This window comes from Artemia sp. Qi Xiang Cuo, chromosome 13 (genome assembly GCF_049724085.1).
Source record: "Artemia sp. Qi Xiang Cuo chromosome 13, ASM4972408v1, whole genome shotgun sequence".
Lineage (NCBI taxonomy): Eukaryota > Metazoa > Arthropoda > Branchiopoda > Anostraca > Artemiidae > Artemia > Artemia sp. Qi Xiang Cuo.
The window spans coordinates 42,268,180-42,291,555 of record NC_142806.1 but is presented as its reverse complement, the minus strand read 5'-3'; the positions used below and the strand labels follow the sequence as shown (position 1 = coordinate 42,291,555).

Here is a 23,376-nt window from a genome sequence, read left to right as displayed (position 1 = left end):
TAGACATCTTAATTTTTATTTCGTTATATATCTAAAAATTAGCACCGAACCCCGTTTTTTTCCAGCTTATTGCTAAATACACTGTCTGTGGAACGAGTGCCTAAAAGTATCCTTAGACACTTCCTCTGGAAAACATTGAGCATATCTTCCTCGATATTTCGGAGCACCAACGTCTCAAGGCCATGTCTGACTGCTACCATTACCATGGCCTCTAGTATCGTAATCTCAGCTCGGAAACTTACCTTCCAAGTCTTCCAGACCCTTTTGTTCTACTTTTACATCTCTATTGCATTCACCATCTTTACTAATAATATTACCCAGGTATGTGAAGATATTCACTTGATCAATTCTTTTGACGCCTAACATCATCTGTTCTTCATTTGGCCGAGACGGAAGAACACATCTCACACAGTGTTTGAAAATCAGTTTGAAAATAAAACCCCTCAAGTCGTTCTGTATCGCAGAGACGGACTTGCATCGTAAAAGGGAGAGGATAGAGGAGATTAGCTTTTCTTTGGACACAAAAAATATTGCAGCACTTTTAGCAGGAAGGCCACCTGACAAAAGAACTTTTTTCGCAAGCTGGAAAGGGAAGCCGGCTTAGCTTCCCAGTTCGTATCCGCAACTAGCAGAAAACTGCTAAACTGAATTTCTGGAGAAAACAAGAATTAGTGGAACTGAATTCCATGAGAAGACAAGAATTGGCTAAACTTGGAAGGGAATCCAGGCTGCTAGTGTCCTGGCTAGTTGTTTTTAGCGTCGGATTCAAAATATTAGCTCATGACTTCAAAACAACCTACACATTTCTCTGTATTCCTTTTGGTAATAAAAAACTTCATAAAATGAACAGTATTTTTGAAAACCTTGCAACATCATAACTAAGACCAAGTAATTAGGCTAGATTATTAAGATCAGTTGATAAAGACGATCGAAGTGATGCCTATTTTCAAATATTTTGCTTTTCAGTAAATATTCGTCAGAATTTTCACACATCGATCTGTAGTCCGATGAAGAATCTAGAAAGGATATTCACAACTTGCACTTTTTTACTGTTAAGACATGACTTGTCGTGAATATCCCCCCATAATTGTATATAGTATATGTCTATATACTAAAATGAGGCTCAACACAATCCGTTTAAAGAGTTTAAAAACCTCACGTTCCATCACCTTTTAAATTATGAAAATGTGAATGTCCTTTCGTTTGGGTACGACGAGTTGTGTCAAGTTCGGAAATTAGAACCTAAGAAAAGTGATGGGAAAAGGATTTATACTTCTCTTTCTTGTATCATTTTATCATCTTTTGAATATCTTAAATCATTTTATTAATCAATTTACTGTTATAAATTTGTTTTTATCTTATTCAGTTTGTCTATTGTAAAAGCTTATTTTTCCTATTTTTAATTTTTGCTTTTAGTAGACTATGGAACTGTAATTCTATAGACTTCTTAATAATAGAAAAAAGGCTTGAATCCGTCCGTTTTATTTCTTTCTATCCGTTACTGAAAGCAATTGAGGAAAAAAGAGTTGACTAATCGTCTCCCATATTTCTTTTCAAGTTAGATTGACTTTCCATCCCCCTTTCAAAGACATATACCACAGTTAATGATGGACTCCCTTAATTCTCTGTCACGGGCAGACATTTTTTGATGATCGGATTTCGATTCTGTGTGGTTAAATATCAAAAGGATGTTTCCAGTTTGATACTTTTCTTTATGATAAATTAAATTGACACGACTCCTTGGAAATTTGTCAGGATAGAAATCTGAATTTGATTATTACAGAAATTGAAGAAATTCTAGCATTCTAAACAGATATGAGTAATGTTTAGCTTGTTTATCAATAGTCCTTAATTCTTTTTAATATAATGTGTGATATGTTGCAGAAATTCATTAGCTATTAAGAGCTTTTTAGACAATTTTATTTTATTTTAAGAACTGTTTTTTTATTTAAGCACTTGTTTGTCAGCATAGAATGTAATATTATAATAATACATTATTATAAGAAAACAATATTACAATTTGATTTTATATTTACATCAGCTTGGAAGGACAATGAGATTTAAAACAACAATTTAATTTTGTAACTTAGGTCGCTTTGTTGTTTTTTGGAAGAAAAGAGTATTGACTTGGTTTGCTACGACGCAACTGTCTAAATGGGAGGTTCGGGTTTTGATGTCATCTGGTTGTAAGGAAGACTAGCCTGGCCCTCTTCACTAAAAAAAGAAAATCTAAAAAGGCTAAAACGGAAAACTAAAAATCTAAAAAGGATTTTGAAATTTCACGTATCTTGGATGTTCATATCTTGTGCTTGTATCCATATTGCGCACAATTTGCAATTGTAGCGTGATTTTCTCTGAAACGTGAAAGGGCTGCAATCTATGTGAAGTTTTATCGCCTATGTTGCGAAACTTCATGTGCGATTCAACAGTCATGCCAGGTTAAAAGTGACAACTCTATTTGATTCTTAGGTGAATTGTCATCAGATCCCTTTAAAACCGAATTTTACCAGATATATTTTTCAGATTGGGACGAGTTCACCTCCCTGTAGGTATTCGCCCCAGGAGTCAATTGCCACAACAACTATCAACGGAACTTCAACAACCTTACATTCATTTCCACTGCAAATGCATTTCAGGTAGCTAACTCTTATTCCTGCTATTTTTTGTGCTTTAAGTATCTTGTAATAATAGGTGGACCAGGCCGCACTGGATCGACCATCATGACCGTCCTATCTTGTTGTTTTTTTTTGTTTGTTTTTTTTAATGAAATATTAAGTAATGAAAAATAGTTCTTTAGAGAATTATAGAAAATAATATAAAAATGCGGTCTTAAAAAAGTTGAGTGTGTCCGGTACAAAAAGGAGAGTATATATATTTTTTTTAAATTAAAAAGGCTGAAAACTAACGTTATCAACTGACGTAAAGAGAAAAGTCAGAAATAAGCAATGGAAACAAAAGAATTCAAAATCAAAGTTAGGATCAGGAATGAGTTTTGCTTGAATCGGTCAATTGAGCTCGTAAATTTTCCAGCAATAACAATACAGTAACTATAAAATGGAAAAATCGGTTTCCATTATTTCTCTAACTCGTTTTTCTCACCTCGGCGACTTTTTTCGTTGTTGTATTTATAACTTAGGTCAATTTGATAGCTATGTTATGTTAAAGCAATTATAACTTGAATTCAGTTGTTTTCACCCATATTTCAGTTCCAAAGTGCTCAATAAGTAATAAAGAAATATCATTACAAGTTTTAAATTACAATTCGAAAATACAAGATTAAGAAAGCTTATATATGTTGATATTTCCTATAAATATTGAAAAAGTGTAAAAACGATTTGCTAAATCATTTTTTAAAGACTTTCACATGGGATTTGGGTGGTGTGTAGCCATTTTTGGCTATGGGTCACCATGGACCTGGATGCTATCCCAGCATGTGTGTTAAATTTCTAGCACTCTTACGTTTTGTGGCAGGGGGTGGGGTATGTGTGTTTTGAGGCTTTCTCTGAATGCGCAATGTGAAAAAGATTATTTCCATTCTTGAAATGAAATATTCATATCTTTTCGTGGAAAAACGCAGTTACATCTGATGTGTTGATCGTTTAGTTTATTACTTTTTAATTTAATTAGGCTTTTTCTTATTTCCTTTACATATACCTATAATAAAAAAAAGGTTAAAACCAGTTTTATGTTTATTTTACTATTCTGTTAGATACGACTTTTTCATGTAATTACCGGTCAATTTTGTTTCTGTTGGCCAAAAACCGCTGTCCTTCTACATCCTTTTATAGCAAAATTACATTTTCAAAATCTCAAACTAGCCAATTAAAAAAAAGGCTGCTAATTTGGATCACAGGTGTTCGTCAAACATTCTCCTGGTGTTTTTTAATTACTAAAACAAAATAAGCCTCAATTTTCTGTTAATTTCCATGAAACCTCAGAAGTAGTTAGTCGTGCAAATCCTTGTTCTTCTATTCGTAACCCAATATCTGCATTTTAGAAACTCTGCGGACAACCGATTTTATAAGGGAAGTATTTTTTTACTTTAGTGAGTCACTGCTTATCAAGCTGATTGTCTTTTTTTGTGGTTTCATAATTTTTTAAATCTCAGTGGCTGCTGAGGTAGGCCACACGCCAACATTTAAATAATTTTTTAGTCTACGTTACAGAAAATTTCAAATTCACATCCAGAATTCTATTTCAACAGAAAAGCGGAAAAAAGATTTTAGCTCATCATTCATCTCGGTATTTTTTTATTTTTTTTTTGTATCTATTAAAGTATTAATTTGTCGCCTTTCTTCCTAACACTCTCGCGTTCTTCCTAACAAAATTTAGTTGGCGTTTAAAGGTAAGGAAACAAAATATCCCGTGGGAAGTGGATAAGTTCTGAAGTCATCGCACCAGCTGAAACCTACACTCATTGTCAAAAATGGATAATTTCATCAATTTTTGCATGAACGACTAAAAAAAACAAATGGTCCTGGATAGCTGACCCCACATCCATGGACCACTAACCTCGGATATCTGTTTTTGGTTGTCTTCTGTACAAGAAGTCAAATGCTATTTCTTTGCGAACTGATTATGTTAATATAACCAATTACTCCATGTTTCTATTATGCTATCAGCTGTCTGTATATCCAGTTGAAGTTAAAATTAGCTTAGAACTGAAGCCACGTTCCAGCTTTATTTCAGCTTTTTGCCATTTCCTATCATTTCTGTTGCAAAGTTTCCAGTTTCCAAGAAGAAGTTTTTCTTCTTCTTCTTCAATAAAAAGAGCACTTCTGAGAGCCGGGGTTTTCAAGATAAGTTGTTACCGCTCCTAGATGATGTAAAAGGAAAAGGAGTACAAAAAGTGAACAGAGAAGTTTCCCTTATAGGGCAGTGATATAATACCAAACAGGCTCTCTCTTTGATTGGATGAAGCAGGTGCACATCCGTTTGGCAATCCAAGGAGTAGTTATTCCGGAAATAATTTTTTATCTTGACTGCAAATCTCTCTTGGAAAAGGGACCGTATTCCTTAAGGAAGCAATTAGTGCGCTGTCTTCTTCTTCTTCCAAAACTGGAAATAAAAAGATATCCTCTGTGGAAGCAGAAAAAAGGAGACCAGTATCTTCTTGATTATTTTTTCCCCTAATCATGCCTTTCAACATATCACCGTGCCCAAAATGAAAGGACGTATCTCATATTTTCTTAATGTTGTGAACCAAAAAGAATAATTTTCCCTTTTTGAATAGTTTTTTGTTCTTAAAAAAGTGTTAAATACACCTTTTTGTTTGGGGAATGCAATGTAGATCTTTAAAAGGAAGTTTAAAAAGAATAACTTTTTTAAAAGGAAGTCAAATTTTAAAGAAAACCTGTAAAATTGCAAAGCATTTGGACGTCTCCTCTAAGTTTATCGAAGTAAATATTCCTCTGCGACTCTACCCGGTGATTAGGGACCTCATTGACTTGGAGCTTGGAGGACTCTGAGGAGCACAAAAACTCATTTTCCTAAGCAATGTTAGATGCAGCATTTCACGTTCGGTTCTGGTAATGATGATGCGCTAATACTAAATTACTATAGGGAAAATGTTTTGAAGAGCCCACACAGGACCGTATCCAGGATTTTTTTTTCGGGGGTACTAAAGGAAAATTAGACAGTTCACAAAAAAACTTCAAAAAACGCATAAAAAATTTGTTCATTTTCGTTTTTGTAATTTTTTGCGAGTCGGACAAACATTTCGGGAGGGGGGAGTCAAACCCCCTACTTCCCCCTGGATACGGCCTTGAGTCCACATGCCCCTTGGGTACAGTCTTCTTCCCTCCACCCGAACCTTAAAACTTCCGCCAAAGGTTTGGATAGTGCGGAAGAAACCAAATAAAGCATAGATCGTCCGATTAAAGTGTTGTAATAATATGTTTGATTGTTTATATCGGCTTGATGCATTATTCATGTTTCTGTAGTTGTTGTTTCTTTTTTATCTCTAGTCAAATCTGTCGGGAGATCCATTTAGTGCTCGAACTATTTTTGCATAATATGCTGTAGAAGCAAAGAAAGAAGGCTTGCTCGAGGTATACTACTTCTAGTTCTTCTGTGTATTAAGTACAAAATAAAGAAGGAGGCATAGACATGATACAATATTTAGTTGTTTTGTATTTAAAACACTTAGCTAACTCTCCGTCATAAGTAAACTTGGAGAGCCCTGGAATGTCATGGATTGAAAATATATTGACTCTGTTAATTCAATAGTTCTTGTGTCGTTTTTTGTTGAGCCTGTCATTTAAAGCCCATCCCCTTAAACTCGGCAAGCCCCGGTGAATTGGTCTAAGTAGGCTACTGTTATTATGTTTGGAAACATGTCACCGAAAAAGGGAAAAAACGCGTGTAACTCGTAATAAGACACACTAATAAAACCTTAAATAAGAACAATGACACTAATTCGAATAATATGATTGCTCTCAAAAGAAGAAGAAGAAAAAACGGAGCCACGTAGCTTCGATAACTGCGCATTGTAAACATTTTCTAGGAAATATCGGATCTGCAGTGCTAACAACGCAACACAACAATACTTACTAGATAAGAACGAAGGGTCCTTAGGGGGGAAGATAGAAAATAGCTTATGAGTTTGAAGCTTGTCAAGGTTTTACTCCAGAAGTTAACTTGTTGGAAGCTTGCTTGTAAGAATTTGCAAACATTTTCTTGAATAAGTAATATAGCGGGAAGGCGGAAGAAGTTTTGAACTGAAAGGCTTCGATGGAAAACACGTAGTTTTTTTTGTAAGAAAAGTTCACCGGAAAGCCCGGCTTGATCTGAGATACTTGTCTGTTTTCACCTTTCTTTTTACTTCTCAAGTTGACATTCTTGTTCTAAAATGAGTCAAAATTTCTTTTATCTCACTCCCAGAAATAATATCTCAGCTGCACTAACAGGTGATCTGTTCATTTTGGTTAAAAACGCTAACATTAATTTTTTGCCCTCCCCTCCTGTGAAATTTTTATCAGTTAAATATTGAAATAAGTTACTCGATCAAGTTTCTAGTTCTTGTTCCTAAAATGTGGAATAATATATCGTTTTTCAAAGTTTCGTATAGAATTGTTATATTTAAAACAAACTTGAAACGTTTACAACATATGCCATTAGTCTAAGTAAAGTAGACGACCCTAAGCAAAGTTTATTAAATATATATATAAAACTTCTTTAAATGTAATATTTAGGTCCTTAAACATCTAAAGATAAATATCTACTATGCCTTAAACGCTGCTCGTGATGATTGAAGCCTTAACTCCGAAATCATTGCATAGAATCTATAAATTGGTTCCGTTCTCATAGTTCGTTTTCAGGAAAACCTTTAATCGGGAAATGAAAAATTGGTCAAGAGAACAGAGGTTAGTATTCGTTTCTTTGTCATCGATTCCAAGGAAGTTTCAGTGGCTATTTTATAGGGGAAGAAAAGCACAGCGCCGTGATAACAAGTTTGCAAAGTGCGCTTTTATGTATCTGCAGACAGGACCGTATCCAGAATCTTTTTCAGGGAAGGGGGGGGGGATTACAAAACGGTTTTTTCGGGGGTGGGGCTACAAAAAGATGCTCTAAAAAAGCATAAACATTTTTTTTTATATTCATTTTGTTACGTTTTTGCGAGTCGGACAAACATTTGGGGGGGGGGGTGAAAACCTAACCCCTCTCTTGGATGCGGCCTTGTCTGCATATTAACGTCAGTGTTAACAGAGTAACGCTTTTGATTAACTTCAGAAAAGAACAAAATAGAGGTATTCCAGCGTAAAAAAGCTAATTGTATTATTAGAGATGCTTCTTGGTACTTGTAAATTATCCCGACCACACTCAAGTTGTTGATCTGAGTAAAATCCGTTTCTGTCTGTATTCGGTTATAATTAGATTAGCCTGAGTTAGATAAACTACTATGCCGGTATATTTTGATTAAATATATAATATGTATAGGTGGTTTGGTTAGTTATTTCATATAATGCCTTCTGGGTTCCACAATTCTGTGTCCTTTCCATAATTTTGTTGCTAAAATATTATATTTTCATCAGATTTTGGTATATTTCATTATGCTTAACCTAATTCCACTTCTTGAGTGTGGTTGGGATAATACACAAGTACATGTTTCTACATTGACCGCAAAAAATTCTACGATCACTGGTAGATATATGAAATTAATACAGGCCTCCAGGATGATAAATTTGGTATGTTTGTAGTATGAGGCACAACTAGCGCTTTACAGAAAGCACAAAAATCAATTATAAGAGACAAGAATGCTTTATATATATATATATATATATATATATATATATATATATATATATATATATATATATATATATATATATACCTGAAAAATATTCTAAAGCACTTTCTGAGCACGATTCTACATATAAAGAGAAATGTCATCATTCGGTTTATTTTCACTAGTTTTATAGATGCATGCTGTATAGGGTATGAACAGAGCCGCATCGAGGATTTTTTTCGGGGGGTGTTTTACACAAGGATTTTTTTCGGGGGGTGTTTTACACAAGGATTTTTTTTTGGGGGGTGGAGGGTTACACAAAAAAATTCAAAGCGCTTTAAAAATGTGCTTATATCCATTTTTGTTATGTTTTGACGAGTCAGACAAACATTTCGGGAGAGATTCAAACCCCCTAACCCCCCTGGATACGGCCTTGGGTACGAAGCAAGGCCGCATCCACAGAGGGTGCTTCGGGGTTTCAACCCTCTCCGAATTTTTTTCCGACTCGTAAGAAGGTAACAAAAATGCATATAAACAAATTTTTGAGGTAGTTTTTAAAGTTTTGTTTGTGTAAACCCCCCCCCCCCCCCGTGCAAAAATCCTGAAGACGCCTTTGGTACATTGCAATAAGTTTTGTTCGTTAAGTTTCAACTTCGCTCTTCACTTCCATAAGAAATTTTTCGTTTTTTAAAATTAATCTGCTCGTTTTTTTTTGGTTTACAAAAGTTTATGTGAAAGTTAAATAATAAACTTGGATATCGTTATTTGTATTATCTCGAGAGAAATAAGAGTGAACATGTCTCTACGGTGAAAGTTGGGGCTATTAAACCCATCTCATTGTTACATTATGTCTGAAGCTCGCCTGGGAGAAAAAAATGTACAAAAGAAATGAGGAAAAAAAAGGATTATATCTTCCGCCCTTCAATTGTTAACTAACAATGTTAGCCACCAATTCCCCGTTACCCCTTGGAAACAAAAGTTTTACGTAACAAATATTGCTAACTAATAATTTTCAGAAATGTACTAGTCGGCCAGTAGATACAAGAAAAGACAGGCTTGAAAAGAAAAGCAAACAGAATAGCCAACTAGGCTAGCTGTGCAAAAATAGTTTGCCAAAATGCAATTTTCCTGGTTTTCTAACATTGATGACTGTAAACCGCCAATTGATGGTTTTCAACGACGATGACTTCAGTAGCCTATTTTTAGATATGATGTCATATTTAAGGGGTTCTGGACCCTTTTTTGAAATTCTCAACATTTGTTTTCATACTTTCAGGTCATCATTCTGTAAGGTAAGTTAAAGAATACGGTATTAGTCTTTACAATTCCTACCGGCGGTGCTGATCTCCTCTTCATGGCCCTTCAGCCAGAAAGTGCACTGGGGGATGGGGGCCAGACATCCTGTGTTTTCACATATCCTTCCTGTTTACGTTCCCCAGATTTCTCCAAGTGCCATTTGATAGTTGAATCGAGTCTGGCTGAGTTTACACAGTCACGTCACTGACCTGCGTTCTAAACCAAATAATCAGCGACACCAGGACTTGAACCCCTTTCGTCATGAAAAAGGATTTCAAGTCTAGCGGGCTGACTGCTTGGCTAGGACGTGAAATCCGATTCAGATTCTGTGGAATCTGAATAATTCTTCTTATCTCTGCATCAGCGTGCATTGAGAAGTGTTCTTCACTAGACAGTCTCTTAGAAAACCCTTTAAACTTTCATTTTCTATACGGAAGTGGTTCGCTCTTTCCTAGGTTGCACCTATTGCTCCAGCCATGAAGCTTATTAATTTTCAGATAATACTTACCTGCCAAGTCTTAAAAATAAAAACCTGTTCTGGGCGATCACTGTTTACCGTTGCCTTATTTAATTACGTATACAGCACTATATAGTGCTATGTAAGTTTATTAGTCGAACAAAATAAAATACGACATTTCTATTTTTCTAAAATCACATTTTCAGTGCAACTTTTTGTTCTATTCTGTTGAAACTATTGTAACTTTTTAGGATCCCGCTAAATATTAAACGTCAGCTATGCTTGTGTCTGGACCAACCGAACGTACGAGGAACTGACTGGAGACTCTTGGCACAGTCCTTGCGAGTAGACAGGTAAGTCTCAGTAGGATATCATATAAACACATATTATTAAAGTCTTATTGACAGATCACTGTACAGAATTACCGTACCTGGCAAAATTTCTAGGTTCCAAATGCGCTGCAAATCCATGCATTCATAGCTAACCAACAGCAGCTAAGGAATATTTTCCCATAGTAAATGGAAAATAGTGCTCGTAGTAAATATTAATTGAGATACTTTTTTTAAAGTCCTGTCAATACTTTTTATATGAAGTAATCTTTCTGTTAATCTGTCTTCCAGTATTGATGGAGTTTACGGTTTGCATAAACTTGGTGGCCCTCCCTCGTGCAGCAACTAGCATTGCTCACACATATGATCCTCACCCTAGGTATTTATCCTCTTGTCATTCTGTATTGGTGATGTCACGCCTATTCCCAAGAAGAGTGAAACTACTGCTCAATGCACTTCGTTTCCGCCTATGTGAAAACTACTCAAATTAGTTGTTATAGATGTTATAGATGAGATTGAGACTAAATATTATGATCCACCTCATCAGTTCGCCTTTCAGTGTGAATTCGGTTGTCCTGATTCACTTTCTGCTGTTGCTAAGTTGCTCATTGAATCTGATGATTCACGTCAAGGAACGTCCCTGTTCCTTGGGGGACTTGATGTCTGCCGTGCCTTTGGCTACCTTATCCATGCGGCAATGCTCCTTCTTGCTTCCAAAAGCAGTGTAAATTGTTACACCATGAAGGTTTTTAGTGACATGTATTTTCGCCTTCAAGTCCTTCTTAAGATCCCTTTTTCAAAATTTGAGGAGAAAATTCTCCGAGCTAGAAGAATCCCTGTCCGAACAGGAGCCTACCAAGGCGCAATTCTTCTCCCGTTCTATTTAACAACTATGTTGTTGATCCCCAAGAAAAATGTATATCTTTCTGGATTTCCAATGGTATCAATGCTTGTCTTGTGTCAAATGCTGTGGAGGCGAGGTTGTATTTATGTGCTGCATCAAGAAGTGTGCTACTTTTCAATTTGTTTCGAGTTCTTACTAGACAATAGTAATGCCTTCCCAGGCATACCTTGGGTGTTGAAAAATATCAAGTTTTCAAGGAAAGGGGAGAAAAAATAATACCTTTCCTCTTTGTGAGGAAAACGGATAATAAACAATACTTTGGAAAATTTTTTTAAAGCGTCAATGTTAAAGCGTCTTAATATCAGCCGAACTACTGGACAACTTCTGAAATTTTTAAAAATCTACAAGACGAATACCTAAACCTTGGTCTTAAATTTAACACTGGGAAGTTAAATTTAAGACCACCGACAATTTAAGACAGCCGAATTCACACTGAAAGCCGAACTGATGAGCTGGAGCATAACATTTAGTCTCAATCTCATTTATAACAACTAATTTGAATAGCTTGCAGTAAGTGTGAATTTTTCGTTTTCAACTGGAATGAAAGCAGCCTCGTCCCATCTGTGACTCTTGGTCTCTCTATGGTCCAGCCAGTTGAAAGTATCACCTATATTGGCCAATCGGTTCAACTCTCTCTCAGACCTGACAACTTCTGATATGCCATATTTCCCCTAGAATTACCACTGCATATGCATCCATAGTTACCGCGAAATTGCGCTTCAACCGACACATTCTTTCATTTCTATTTTATTCATTATCCCTTTTCCACATTCTATATGTTGCTCCCTTTTGGGAGATTTTTACCAAGTCTGATAAAAGACAATTCGTTCATGTTTCTTCAGTTCCGCTAAATACCTGCTTCAATTCCATCGATGGACACAAAATTCTAGAATAGTTCAGAGGTTTGGAGCAGCTGATTCTGCGAAAGCTATATACCTTCGATAAGTAGTGAACAAAACCTAGAAAACGGGATTTTGACAGAAACGTATGCATCAAAGAGTGTTTATATGCTGGTTGCAAATAGGTGCAATTTATTAAGTTCAAGGCCACCCATCAAAAGTTGTTATCGTAAGAACATATTTATAATGTTTGTAAAAAGGGAAACATTTCCAAAATGAATTGATATTTCGGGGAAAATTGTAATATCAAATCTAACATGTCTGAAAACCCTACAGCCTGGGATGTATGCCCTTATTAACAATTATCCCATTTCCCATTGTCCCGGTAAAGATAGTCACAAATTTTTGTTTCTTTTTTTTGGAAGTTTTCTATCCCCTGGGAGGATCACACTGAACCACTTATGATAGAATAGTGAGAATGGGATTACCTGAATGCACCCAATCTAAATGCGGCCAAACCTAAAGTTCCAGTGTCTTTTTTTAGTAACAAAACGGGATTGTGCTAAAATAAAGGACTGATTTTTTCCGTTAAGTACCGCAAGTAGTAATCTTGACCCGAATAGGCCCAAAACACTATCGAGCTGAAGTTTTGTTGTAGTGATAGTTTAGAACTATCAAAAAGCTATGAATGTAACCTCCCAGCTTTAAAAGGCCCCACTGCTATGCAATGGTTAGTTCATTCTTAAACATAAATTCAGTCGATATAGAAATGAACGGTCATTACAGATAGTAATAGTCTATGCACTAGTGTAGACTTAGTAAAGAGCAAAATGCCACCCATGTACTGTTTTTTTACTGCCCTATCATGGAGAACAGATGGTTGTAGAAACTAAGTGAAGGGTCTGTTCCGTCCTAAATTAAGAGTTCTAGGGCTTCTGTGAAAGGGCTAAAATGATCTGTCGGCACCACGATATCTGGATTGGAGCTAATTAAGAGTTCTAGTGCCTTTGTGAGTGCCAAGGGCCAAGGGCCAAAATGATCTGGCAATAGCACCATATTCGGGATCGGAGATAATTTTCAAGATAACATGGACTTAATAGATGCATTTTAGCAGAATAAATTAAGATTGAAGGGTCATAAGTGTGTCCATTCAGCCCGTAATCCCTATTATTCATTAAACCTAAATCATTGGAACCTCTAGGGCTGAAATATTACTGCCCTGAATATAAAGAAACACCAAATAAAATTCCCACGTGGTTTTGGATTTACACAATTTATTTTTTAATAGGGATTACTGAGCTCCAGGGCCATATCCATAATTTTTTGGGGGGAGGGGGTTACAAAAGGGTTTTTTTCGGGGGGGGGATTATTTTAACGCATCAAAAATTTGTTTATATTCACTTTTGTACGTTTTTACGAGTCGGACAAACATTTCGAGGGGGGGTCAAACCCCTTAACCTCCCCCTGGATACGGTCTTTCTGAGCCCACCGCGCAATATCTGGTAGGCAAATACTGGTAAAATCACGCCTTGTTTCAAACTCGATTTCTATGTTTGGTTGACCACAAGTTTGGTCATTGGCTCATGCCCTCTCCGCTATCTCCCCACTATACTAACTTTACGTACATTGGCATTAAGAGAATAGTCCTAAATTTATTATATTTAAATGATAACTAATAATTCGGGTCGCAGTGTGGATATCCTACTGAAACACTATTGGCTATTTAAGATTTTATTTAAACTGTCGGTGACAATCTGACGTCAATATTTGTAATATGAAAGTCCAAGGGCAAAAAAAAAGTTAAAGCTTGTTTCAGAAATAGTGTTTGACTTGAATAAGACGGAATATTTAGGGATTTGCTACCAAGACTAATATTGCTAACAGCCATCCATGAAATATTTAGGCTCTCTTGAAAAAAATAAAAAAGGTTTTGTTCCCACTACTTTGGTTTTGTGATTAAAATTCCTGATTACTTCTTATCTTAAGTGAACCCGTAAATCATAAAAATGACAAAAATTTGACTTGACTACAAATTTTGCTGTCAAAAGTTTCTTTTAATCTGCGATTTGAATTATTAAGTGTTCTGACAAAAACGACCACCAAATGTGCGTGTCTGTGTGCACTAACATAAGCACGAAACTGCAATTAAATTTATTCGTCTTTCTCCCTGCCTTGCAGATTGATGTCATAAAATAAACAATAATCTCTGTGTCGGCTCAAGATCGGCAAGCCCTTTGTTCATTGGCAAAAATAATAAAATTAAGAAATTAGTTTTATATTAATGGTAGTTCATATAATGTTTGTCACAACAAAACAAAGATTTTGTTAAGTCGAAATAAAATTTCAAGAAGCTGTAAAACTGAAGATTTTGAAATATCATGTCTATACACATAGTGAGGGGGGGGGGGATTTGACGGAACTCCTAGGATTTTTTAAAATTTGTAACTGTCTATAGCAGGAATGCATAGTACTATTGATATTTGTATGTTTTGTCGCTAGCCTCGGAACTTATCTTAATTACCAGTTGTATAGATAATTAGCCTCAATAGTGAAAAAAAAACTCCATACCGACATTGCTGCATAGGAGAAAAATAGTAACATATTGTACGTTTATCCTCAGAAAAGGTTATAGCAATTCATGGAAGTGTCTGTAGTTGGCACCTCACGAGACACAGAAGCTCTACCGACAGGTTCATCTGCTTCTGTTAGGCTGATAGTAGCCACACTAACTACTACTTGCTAGATAAAATAGCGAAAAAAAATCACTTTTTCGTCAGCCACTGGAACACACATATTGCCCCCTCCCCCTCAAAGATCAATGTGACTCCCATAATTTGTTATATTTACCACTTATTTCGCATTTCCGAGTTTTATCTCCCCCCCCCCAGGTATGGCTCCTCGAAATAAATTCAAAAGTACACACTCCCCGTCTATAGTGAAATTTGGGACTGTTGGGGTTCTCAATATCTAATATTAATGAAGATGAAAAAAAAAAGCGCCTGGCATGGATTGTGGCTAATTTTCTAGTCTATATTGCAAGCTTTCCAATCCATCAAAATAAGACTGATGTACTCTGGACATCTATAGTTCATCTTGCAGACTATTCAAATATTTGCCAGCCATAGAAAGGTTATCTCCGAGTTGGCCTTTTGAGTGGGGAGTTAAAAATATGACGGCTCGTTCCTCTTTTTTGATACTATCTGCTCAAACTGCTTTAAGCGGGAAGCGATAAAACTTTATGGGGAAGGGGCTATAATTAATAAATTCCGTCTGGGAAAATTGAAGATAATTTATGGAAAACTTGTGTTGATTTCTTCACCATTTAGGTTTAAACTGTTGGTCATTTTACTATCAAGTATCACTTGATCGCGTTCAATAATGGAAACAGTAGGCTAGGTGAGTATAATTCTTTTTTTTACGCAGTATATTTATAAAAAGGAGTCATTTCTTTACCAGGCAACAGGGCCAGTGGGAGCCATTGTGGGCTGGAGGGGGGGGGGGGGTGTAGATGTTGCTTTTTATCGTCTCTACTGGTGGATGTGCTAGCTGTTTGCAAGCCACATTGATTAGCTTTAATTACTGCTCTTTTTGTAGATATTCTTGTGTAAGCAGTTGATTTATACCCAAAAATTACATAGAAAACGCCTATATCTCACTTCAAAGTCTTAATACCCAATAGCCCTTTCCAGATTCTGGGACTCCCCCCGTCTGTATTTCTTAATGATTGTCCTTTTGGTATCGTCTGTGAGGTCTCAAATGTCTGGATTTTGGAGTGTGTTATTATCGGAGATCTTCGTGGGATGGAGGGGAGGGGGGAGGGTGAAAACATGAAAAACTACACTTTTGGGCCATATTTTTTTCCTGTTGAGACTCCTTCTGACCAGTGGTGGATCCAGGGGAGGGCCGAGGGGGGCGGGCGCCCCCTAACATGGTCTGAAGTGGTATAGTTTACTTAATTAACGCAAGTTTGCGTTAATTAAACTTGCTCATAACGCAAGTTTATCGGATCAACCTATTTTGCCCCCCCCTCCCCCCTAAAGTAATCCTGGATCCGCCCCTGCTTCTGACCGCTATTATTCCCCTCTTATCCTACCTCTGTTTTCAGAAATGTATTAAAATATATATTTTATGCTAGTATATGTACCAAGCTGCCACCAAGTAAGATATGGTTAATTGTCTACCAAGTTGGTGATCGTAATGGGTATTCAATTTTGAATATTTATTTTTATATTTAAGAATTACACACATAAATATACTAATTGAAAAACTGATAAAAGCTCGTTCTTTTTAATAGTTCAGTAAGTTCTCTTTTACAACATGATGCAGCACTGCTACTGTATAGAACCTTTGCCCATAGTTTTGTTTGTATATTTCCTGTAATACCGAGAAAAAAATACTCGACAGCTGCAGGAGTCTCTTTGGAGATGATCTAAGCCGAGCTTTGACCAGGGTGTAGATGGGGTAGTAGTGTTTGCCTGTGTGTTGATGCCAGGCAACTAAACGTCGAAGCAAATTTTTAGTTGTAATAGCTTAATGATGTTTATCTTGGTTTAGTAGAACTATTTTTCCTGCTTAACCCATCGAAGATGTGTTAAGCAGGTCTAAATGAAACTTTATAAAGCTCCGAAAACTACTTTAAAACATTCTAAAATGCTTACTTATATGATTCCTAAAGGTCACTTTGCCCCCCCCACTCTAATGGAGAAACATGTAGCTCAAGTTATATATACTCTTAATATGTTCAATAGCGCTACTCTTTTCTTCTTATTGATTTAACGACAAACGCTAAAGAAGCGACAGGAAGAAAATAGTCGCGCCATCGAAAATATTATGAATATGTATAATTTGGGCTATATATTAGTCCATTAGGTGGGGTGGGGTGCATATATATGTATACATATATATATATATATATATATATATATATATATATATATATATATATATATATATATATATATATATATATATATATATATATATATATATATATATGTATGTATATATATATATATATTTCTGATGTGGGGTGGGGTTGGCGATACAGTGAATTTAAGCGACCTTGAGGATTGATATAAGTAGGTATTTTAGAATGTTTTAAAGTAGTTTTCAGAATTCTATAGGGTTTCTTTTACATGTAGTCATGTAAGGGCCGTATCCAGGATTTTTTCATTTAGGGGGGAGGGTACAAAAGAATTCTTTTCGGGGAAGGGGGTACAAAAAAAACTTCAAAAACGCATCAAAAAGTTGTTTACATTCATTTTTGTTGCGTTTTTTACGTGCTGGACGAATATTTTGAGGTGGGGAGTGTTCAAAACCCCTACTCCCCTGGATATGGCCTTGAGTCCATGAGATCAATACCAATTTAACTACAGCACAAAATAACAAGCGTGGAGTCTTACAAAATTGATTTGGGACTTGGCTTTTTCAGTTAAAATTTAATTAAGCCAATCAAATGTCAGGCCAAGTTAAACATCATATAGTTGCAACGTCAACCACTTTGCCAGTTCATGGAGAGACCCAAAGGAAAAAAAAACTAATTTTCTGTGCATATAAGAACTATAATAACGTAGATATAAGAACTATTTCTACGGAGAATTCAATGCATAGGCCTATATAGCCTACAACTCATGGTATATATATTTGCACAATGGGATGGAGGTAGGAGTAAGCTCATTTCTGACGCAAATGAATGTTATATTTGAATTCCGGATGAAATTCTGAGTCTAAGTTTATGTCTATTTCTTAGCTATCTCAGTAGTGAGTTAATCGCCAAATTTATCGGTTTGTCTAAGGCAGTGGTTCTCAAACTTATTTCAGCACTGTACCCCTTTTACCCATAAAACATTTTAGGTACCCCTTCTCAGTTACAGTTACTAAGTAAACTGTAGCTAAAATAAAATCAAAATTGCCAGTCTTATAGTTAAAGGGTTGTTGTTTTTTGTTGCCCGGCCGCGTACCCCCTAAAAAAATTTGTTTACCCCTAAGGGGTATGTGCACCATAGTTTGAGAACCACTGGTCTAAGGTACTAGAAGCCGTCACACTGCCAGCTAGCTGTTCAAGTTCTTACACCAGTAGCCAATTTCCTTCACTTTGCATGGATAGCTGGTTTTTGCTTAGGTACTTATATAGACTTTGTTGAAGTTACGATGGCCCATTATATGACCTAGAGTTCTTCGAGTTTTTTAATTTTTGGTTTTGTTCCTTTTATTCGTGTTAGAAAATCAGCGAAGGTTTATGAAATCCAGAAGACCACAAATTTAGAGTTTTTTCTTCTTTTTTTCTAGTGTCTTTTCGCTTGGTGAAATCAGATACCAAGCCATCAAAAGATAGCTCTGTTCCGTTCCAAAAAACTTTAACCAACCATAACTAAGAAAATATCAAGCCAAACCAAAAAAATAAAATAAATAATAATCACTTTTATACAAGGCAAAGAGTTGTATTTTCAATTCAATAGAAAGTTTGCGAAAAAAGTTTTAAATGTTTATGAAATAACTATCAAGATTTTCCCTCAGGTATTAAATAAATCCCTCCATAGGAGTCGCTCAGAAGCCAAGTCAATTAAATCAAATTTTCACATTTGCTTTTAGATTTAAGTGTCATTTGAGTCTTGAGCCTTGACTTTATACTTAAGGAAACTGGGCTAAATTTTCTGAAATTGAATAGTAATAATAAAAATTACCAAACAAATTTTTGCGCTTCAAGAGTAGATTGAATATTCTTTTTTTTTTAGAAGCAATACCCCTAACTACATGGTAAAATGTGCAAAGATACTGGGAACCCGGGGTGGAACGGGGTACTAAGTTTAAAATGATTTTTATTAATTAGAAGGAGTCAATATATAAGGCTACAAATTTTCATAAAAGTGCATTGTATTGTTGTAAATAAAGTTTCACACTCATATTGTAAGAAGTGAGCACAATTATTATTTATTTAATTAAAATATAAAAAAAGTCAAATACCCCGTTCTGGCCCGTATCCGGGGCAGAACAGGGTGGTAGTTAAAACAGTATATTTGAATAGGTAAAACTGTTATTTGGCTTTTTATTTATTTTAATTAAGGGAACAACTCTATTTTAAACTTTTTCTTTCATCAAATTAATCTGATTATGATTAATTAAATTAATTAATTAATCTGGTTATTAGAAATAAAACTATAATTTGGCTTTTTATCCATTTTGCTTAAGCCAACAGAACTAGTTGAAACATATTCTTTCATCAAATTAATCTGATTATGATTAATTAAGTTAATTAATTAATCTGATTATTAAAAATAAAACTATAATTTGGCTTTTTGTCCATTTTGCTTAAGCCAACAAAACTAGTTTAAACATATTCTTTCATCAAATTAATCTGATTATGATTAATTAAATTAATTATTTAATCTGGTTATTAGAAATAAAACTATAATTTGACTTTTTATCCATTTTGCTTAAGCCAACAAAACTAGTTTAAACATTTCCTTTCATCAAATTAATCTCATTCCGAATTACAAAATTCACATACAAGGATAGTCTCATCGTCCTCGCTATCAATTCCTGCACAGGAATTGTGAGCCCATTTTTTACATACAGAACAGGCAACCAACCCTCAGTTGACCTTGAGTAAAACTCAAAACAATATAAACATTCACAGTCGGAAAACTCGTCAGAATCACTGCCGTAAGTTTCAGGTTGTTTCTTTATCTTCTTGTTTTTTTTTTCTTGGCACTTTTTCACTCTTATTCAGGCACTTTCCCTTTGTTTTTAGAGTGTCTGTTTTGTTTTCTTTCTTAAAAAGTATCTTCAGTGCTCTTTCTGTCTTGGCAATCTCCTTTTCCTTTTTTGCTTTTAGAGCATCCTCTAACTCATTTTTGTATGGTGAATCAGTTATAACTCCCGTCTTCCCCCTCCTTCGATTCGTCCTTTTCGCACTTCCTCTGACTTTTGGAATAGGAATTAAATTTTCAGGCGTAACAATAAATGCAGTTGGGGAGTCATTCACGTCATTTGTCATCCAAGAGAATCCTGGAGTAGCCTTGTCATCCATATTAAATTGAAAATTTTTAGCTGGGATGCCATTAACACCGACGGTAGGGCTAGAAACTGTAACATCTTCGCCCCTATCACCACAAGTGTGGGGATGTTCTTTATTAACAGATGAGCTAGACGAAGATTTTCCCACTTCTTATTTCTTTGTCGTTGTAGGTTCCTCAATCGCTTTTTGGGTTGAAGGTCCAGCTTGTTTGGTGTCAGTGTGTCAGCTGGTAGGAAATCTGAATCAGAGAATATGGCTGGGTTAGGTGGTCAAATTTATGTTGCTTTAAACCTCTTAATTGCAGTATTCATAGAGGCGATTTGGATAAACGCTGATCCGAAGAGCGTTGAAATTTGAAACAGCGTTACGAATTCCCCTGGGTTGTAACGGAGCCACTTTCGAAGCTCGTCAGCGTAGTGAAGGCTCAAAGGCTTCATGAAAGACACATCGAGCGGTTGTAACTTGTGAGAACAATGCGGGGGTAAACAAAGCAACCAAACGCCATTATCTCTTGCGTAGACGTATTTTCTTCCCTCGGAAAAAACTAACATCGGGGGCATGTATGATCCCCTTGGAGACATGCAAATATGGCAAGTTACGCCCCCCCTTTCTGCAGAAGCTATTGCACCAACTTGTCGCTTACCCTTACAAGCAATGGTTTTTGAATGGTTCTTAGGGTTCACAGAAACACCAGTTTCATCACAATTAAATATCTGCGACGCTGTAAGTTTGTGCTTATCTACCAATTGAGTGGGTAGTGAAAAAAAAAACTATCCACATCCACTCAATTAAATCCCAGAGCTCTTGCAACAGATGTCGACCCTGGCTTCCGAATAGACAAAGTAGGATTTCTCTTAAAAAATCGGTTGACCCAATCTTGACCAGCTATTTCGTTTTGAAGTCTATGAGCTATGCCATTTCTTTGAGCTAACTGGTAAGCTAAGATACGTAAGTCCTTTATCGTTCGACCAAATAACCGCGCCTCCATAGTTTTAAGTACGTCACAAGCTCAAGTTCCTGTTCTTGGGTAAGCACGGTTTGAAATTCCCCAGCACGTTTTATCAATCAGATACTCAGTATTTTCCCTTTTTTCTTAACGTATCTTTCAAGAGTAGTTTTGGGGAACGTCAAATTAATTAGAAGCCTTCAGGCAGCCACATCGATCAGAAATAACCGCTTCAACTGCATTTTTCATCACCTCAGTTGACCAGGAAGTCTGTTTGTCTTTTTCTTATACACACGGACCATCTGAAAATAAATTAAGAAAAGTTACTGACCCAATTTTAACGACTGGTCAGATTAAAATAGTGTGGGGCGGAATGGGGTACTTTCCCATTGCCCCACACGGTCTGCCCCAGGAGCACACCTTATTATTTGGAGGTTATGGTCACGCAAAAACGTCAAGTAAAAATAATAATAAGGTGACTAAAACAAAGCCCATTGAATGTACTACAAGTATGACTAGCAATAGTTGTAATACAAAGAAGCGTATTAACCTTACCTTGATCACAAAATCAATAAAAGTTGCAATCCAACAGCAAATAACTAGACGACAGCTGGTTCACTCATCAAACGAAAGGAAACTAAACCAACATGGATGCCGTAGATCAGCTGTACCGAGCTGGAGTAGTTGTAGCTATTACCGCTTGGCGCAGCACCTTTTTTGTTATCTAAAAATCGCCTACCCCGTTCCGCCCCTTACTCCGTTTCACCCCATGTTCCCCCTACAGTGTCGTAGGCACCAGCAGATGTGCAGATAGAGTAATGCCCCACTTTGGAAACAAGAACACATTCAAAAGGTGTATAAAAAAAGGAGAAGGATGAATATTCCCATTTAATTCTTCTTAAAAACAAAGTGCCTCGTAGCCTTGAGAAATGTCGTAGTGACAGTCATGTACTCCATGTTACATCCCTTAAGTAACCATCACAGTTTATATAATTAGGCAGTAAGTTTACCGCAGATGATTTCTGGCTCTTCATTCTCGGTGCGAACAAAAAGCTCCTCCCACTTATTTCTGCACTTATGGGTTAGTGGTATGCGTCAATCAATGAGAAATGGTTACAAAGTGCATTATTCGTAGTTGCAAAAGCAGAAAAAAACTTTGTGAGCTGGCCAAGTGGTTTGCATGTGTCCCATCTCACAGTTATTAATTAATTTATATACAATTTTGTATTTAATATTTTTTTTAATTACTGTGTACTCACCTTATTAGCATTTGTAGGATTTTATAAAAAAGGGAGCCGGGGGTTGATGAAATTTATAAAAAAAAGGAATTTTTCTTCTTCTAATAACTGGTGGAATAGATGTGATGGTTTCAGGGGCGGATCCAGGATTTTTTTTACGGGGGGGGGGGGGTGCAAAATAGGTTGATCCGATAGACTTACGTTAGGAGCAAGTTTAATTAATGCAAACTTGCGTTAATTAGGTAAATTACACTAATTTAGACTACCTTAGGAGGGGGGAACCCCTCGCCCCTCCCCCTCTGGATCCGCCACTGGATGGTTCATCCTTTTTTTTCACGTCGGGATATTTATTTTCTACGATATTTGTTTTCTAGAAAAGACAAGTTTCGTTTTCAATCAATGTTTTTGTATGAAATCGGCAGACCTTTCCTGAACTTTACAGAATAAACACCTCTGTTTACGAATCTTTGTATTTCCTGTATTTAGATGGCGATAAAGGTTCCTGATTGAGACCAATTTTAGGACTTGGGTTCTAATAATTGGTTGCTGGGTTACAAGTTGCCACAGTACTAAAGACAATAAAAATCAAACCAATATCAATAAACATATGTGAAAAGTGGAAGTGACTACATTTAATTTAGCTGCAAGTCTACATTCATGCCCACTTCGTAATTTCCCTTTGAGAAAAAATTGATAAAACTTTTAAAACTGAAATACTCGTATCAATGCGAAGCACTAAATATCATTATCAAATGTCATTGTTTTATGGCATTGTTCAAATAAAACTTATTTTTAACTTGATTATCGTTGTAAATTCATTTTTTGTCTTTCTTTCCATTCTTAAACCAATGTTATATTTACCTTTTGCATTATTACAGCCCACTATATACATTCATATAAATTTATATGCAGTGTTACAGCCATACCAATTATTCTCCTTTCCTTTTTTATACTTTAATAATAATTTCTGGTCGTTTTGAGTTTGAGTTATTGTGAGTTAGGGTGAGGTTGAGTTGAGTTATATATATATATATATATATATATATATATATATATATATATATATATATATATATATATATATATATATATATATATATATATATATATATATGCATATATA

General features: G+C 35.8%; 1 protein-coding gene across 3 annotated transcripts in view; it reads left to right on the top strand.

Moving 5' to 3' along the window:
• The window catches only part of LOC148945303 (netrin receptor UNC5C-like), a 282,310-nt gene that overhangs the window by 239,389 nt on the left and 19,545 nt on the right, over positions 1 to 23,376 (top strand). For all 3 annotated transcript variants that reach the window (XM_089098698.1, XM_089098696.1, XM_089098697.1), the window contains 2 exons: positions 2,524 to 2,636; positions 10,232 to 10,333. In XM_089098698.1, the coding sequence (XP_088954824.1) occupies positions 2,524 to 2,636; positions 10,232 to 10,333 (215 nt within the window). The remainder of the gene's footprint in view (positions 1 to 2,523; positions 2,637 to 10,231; positions 10,334 to 23,376) is intronic.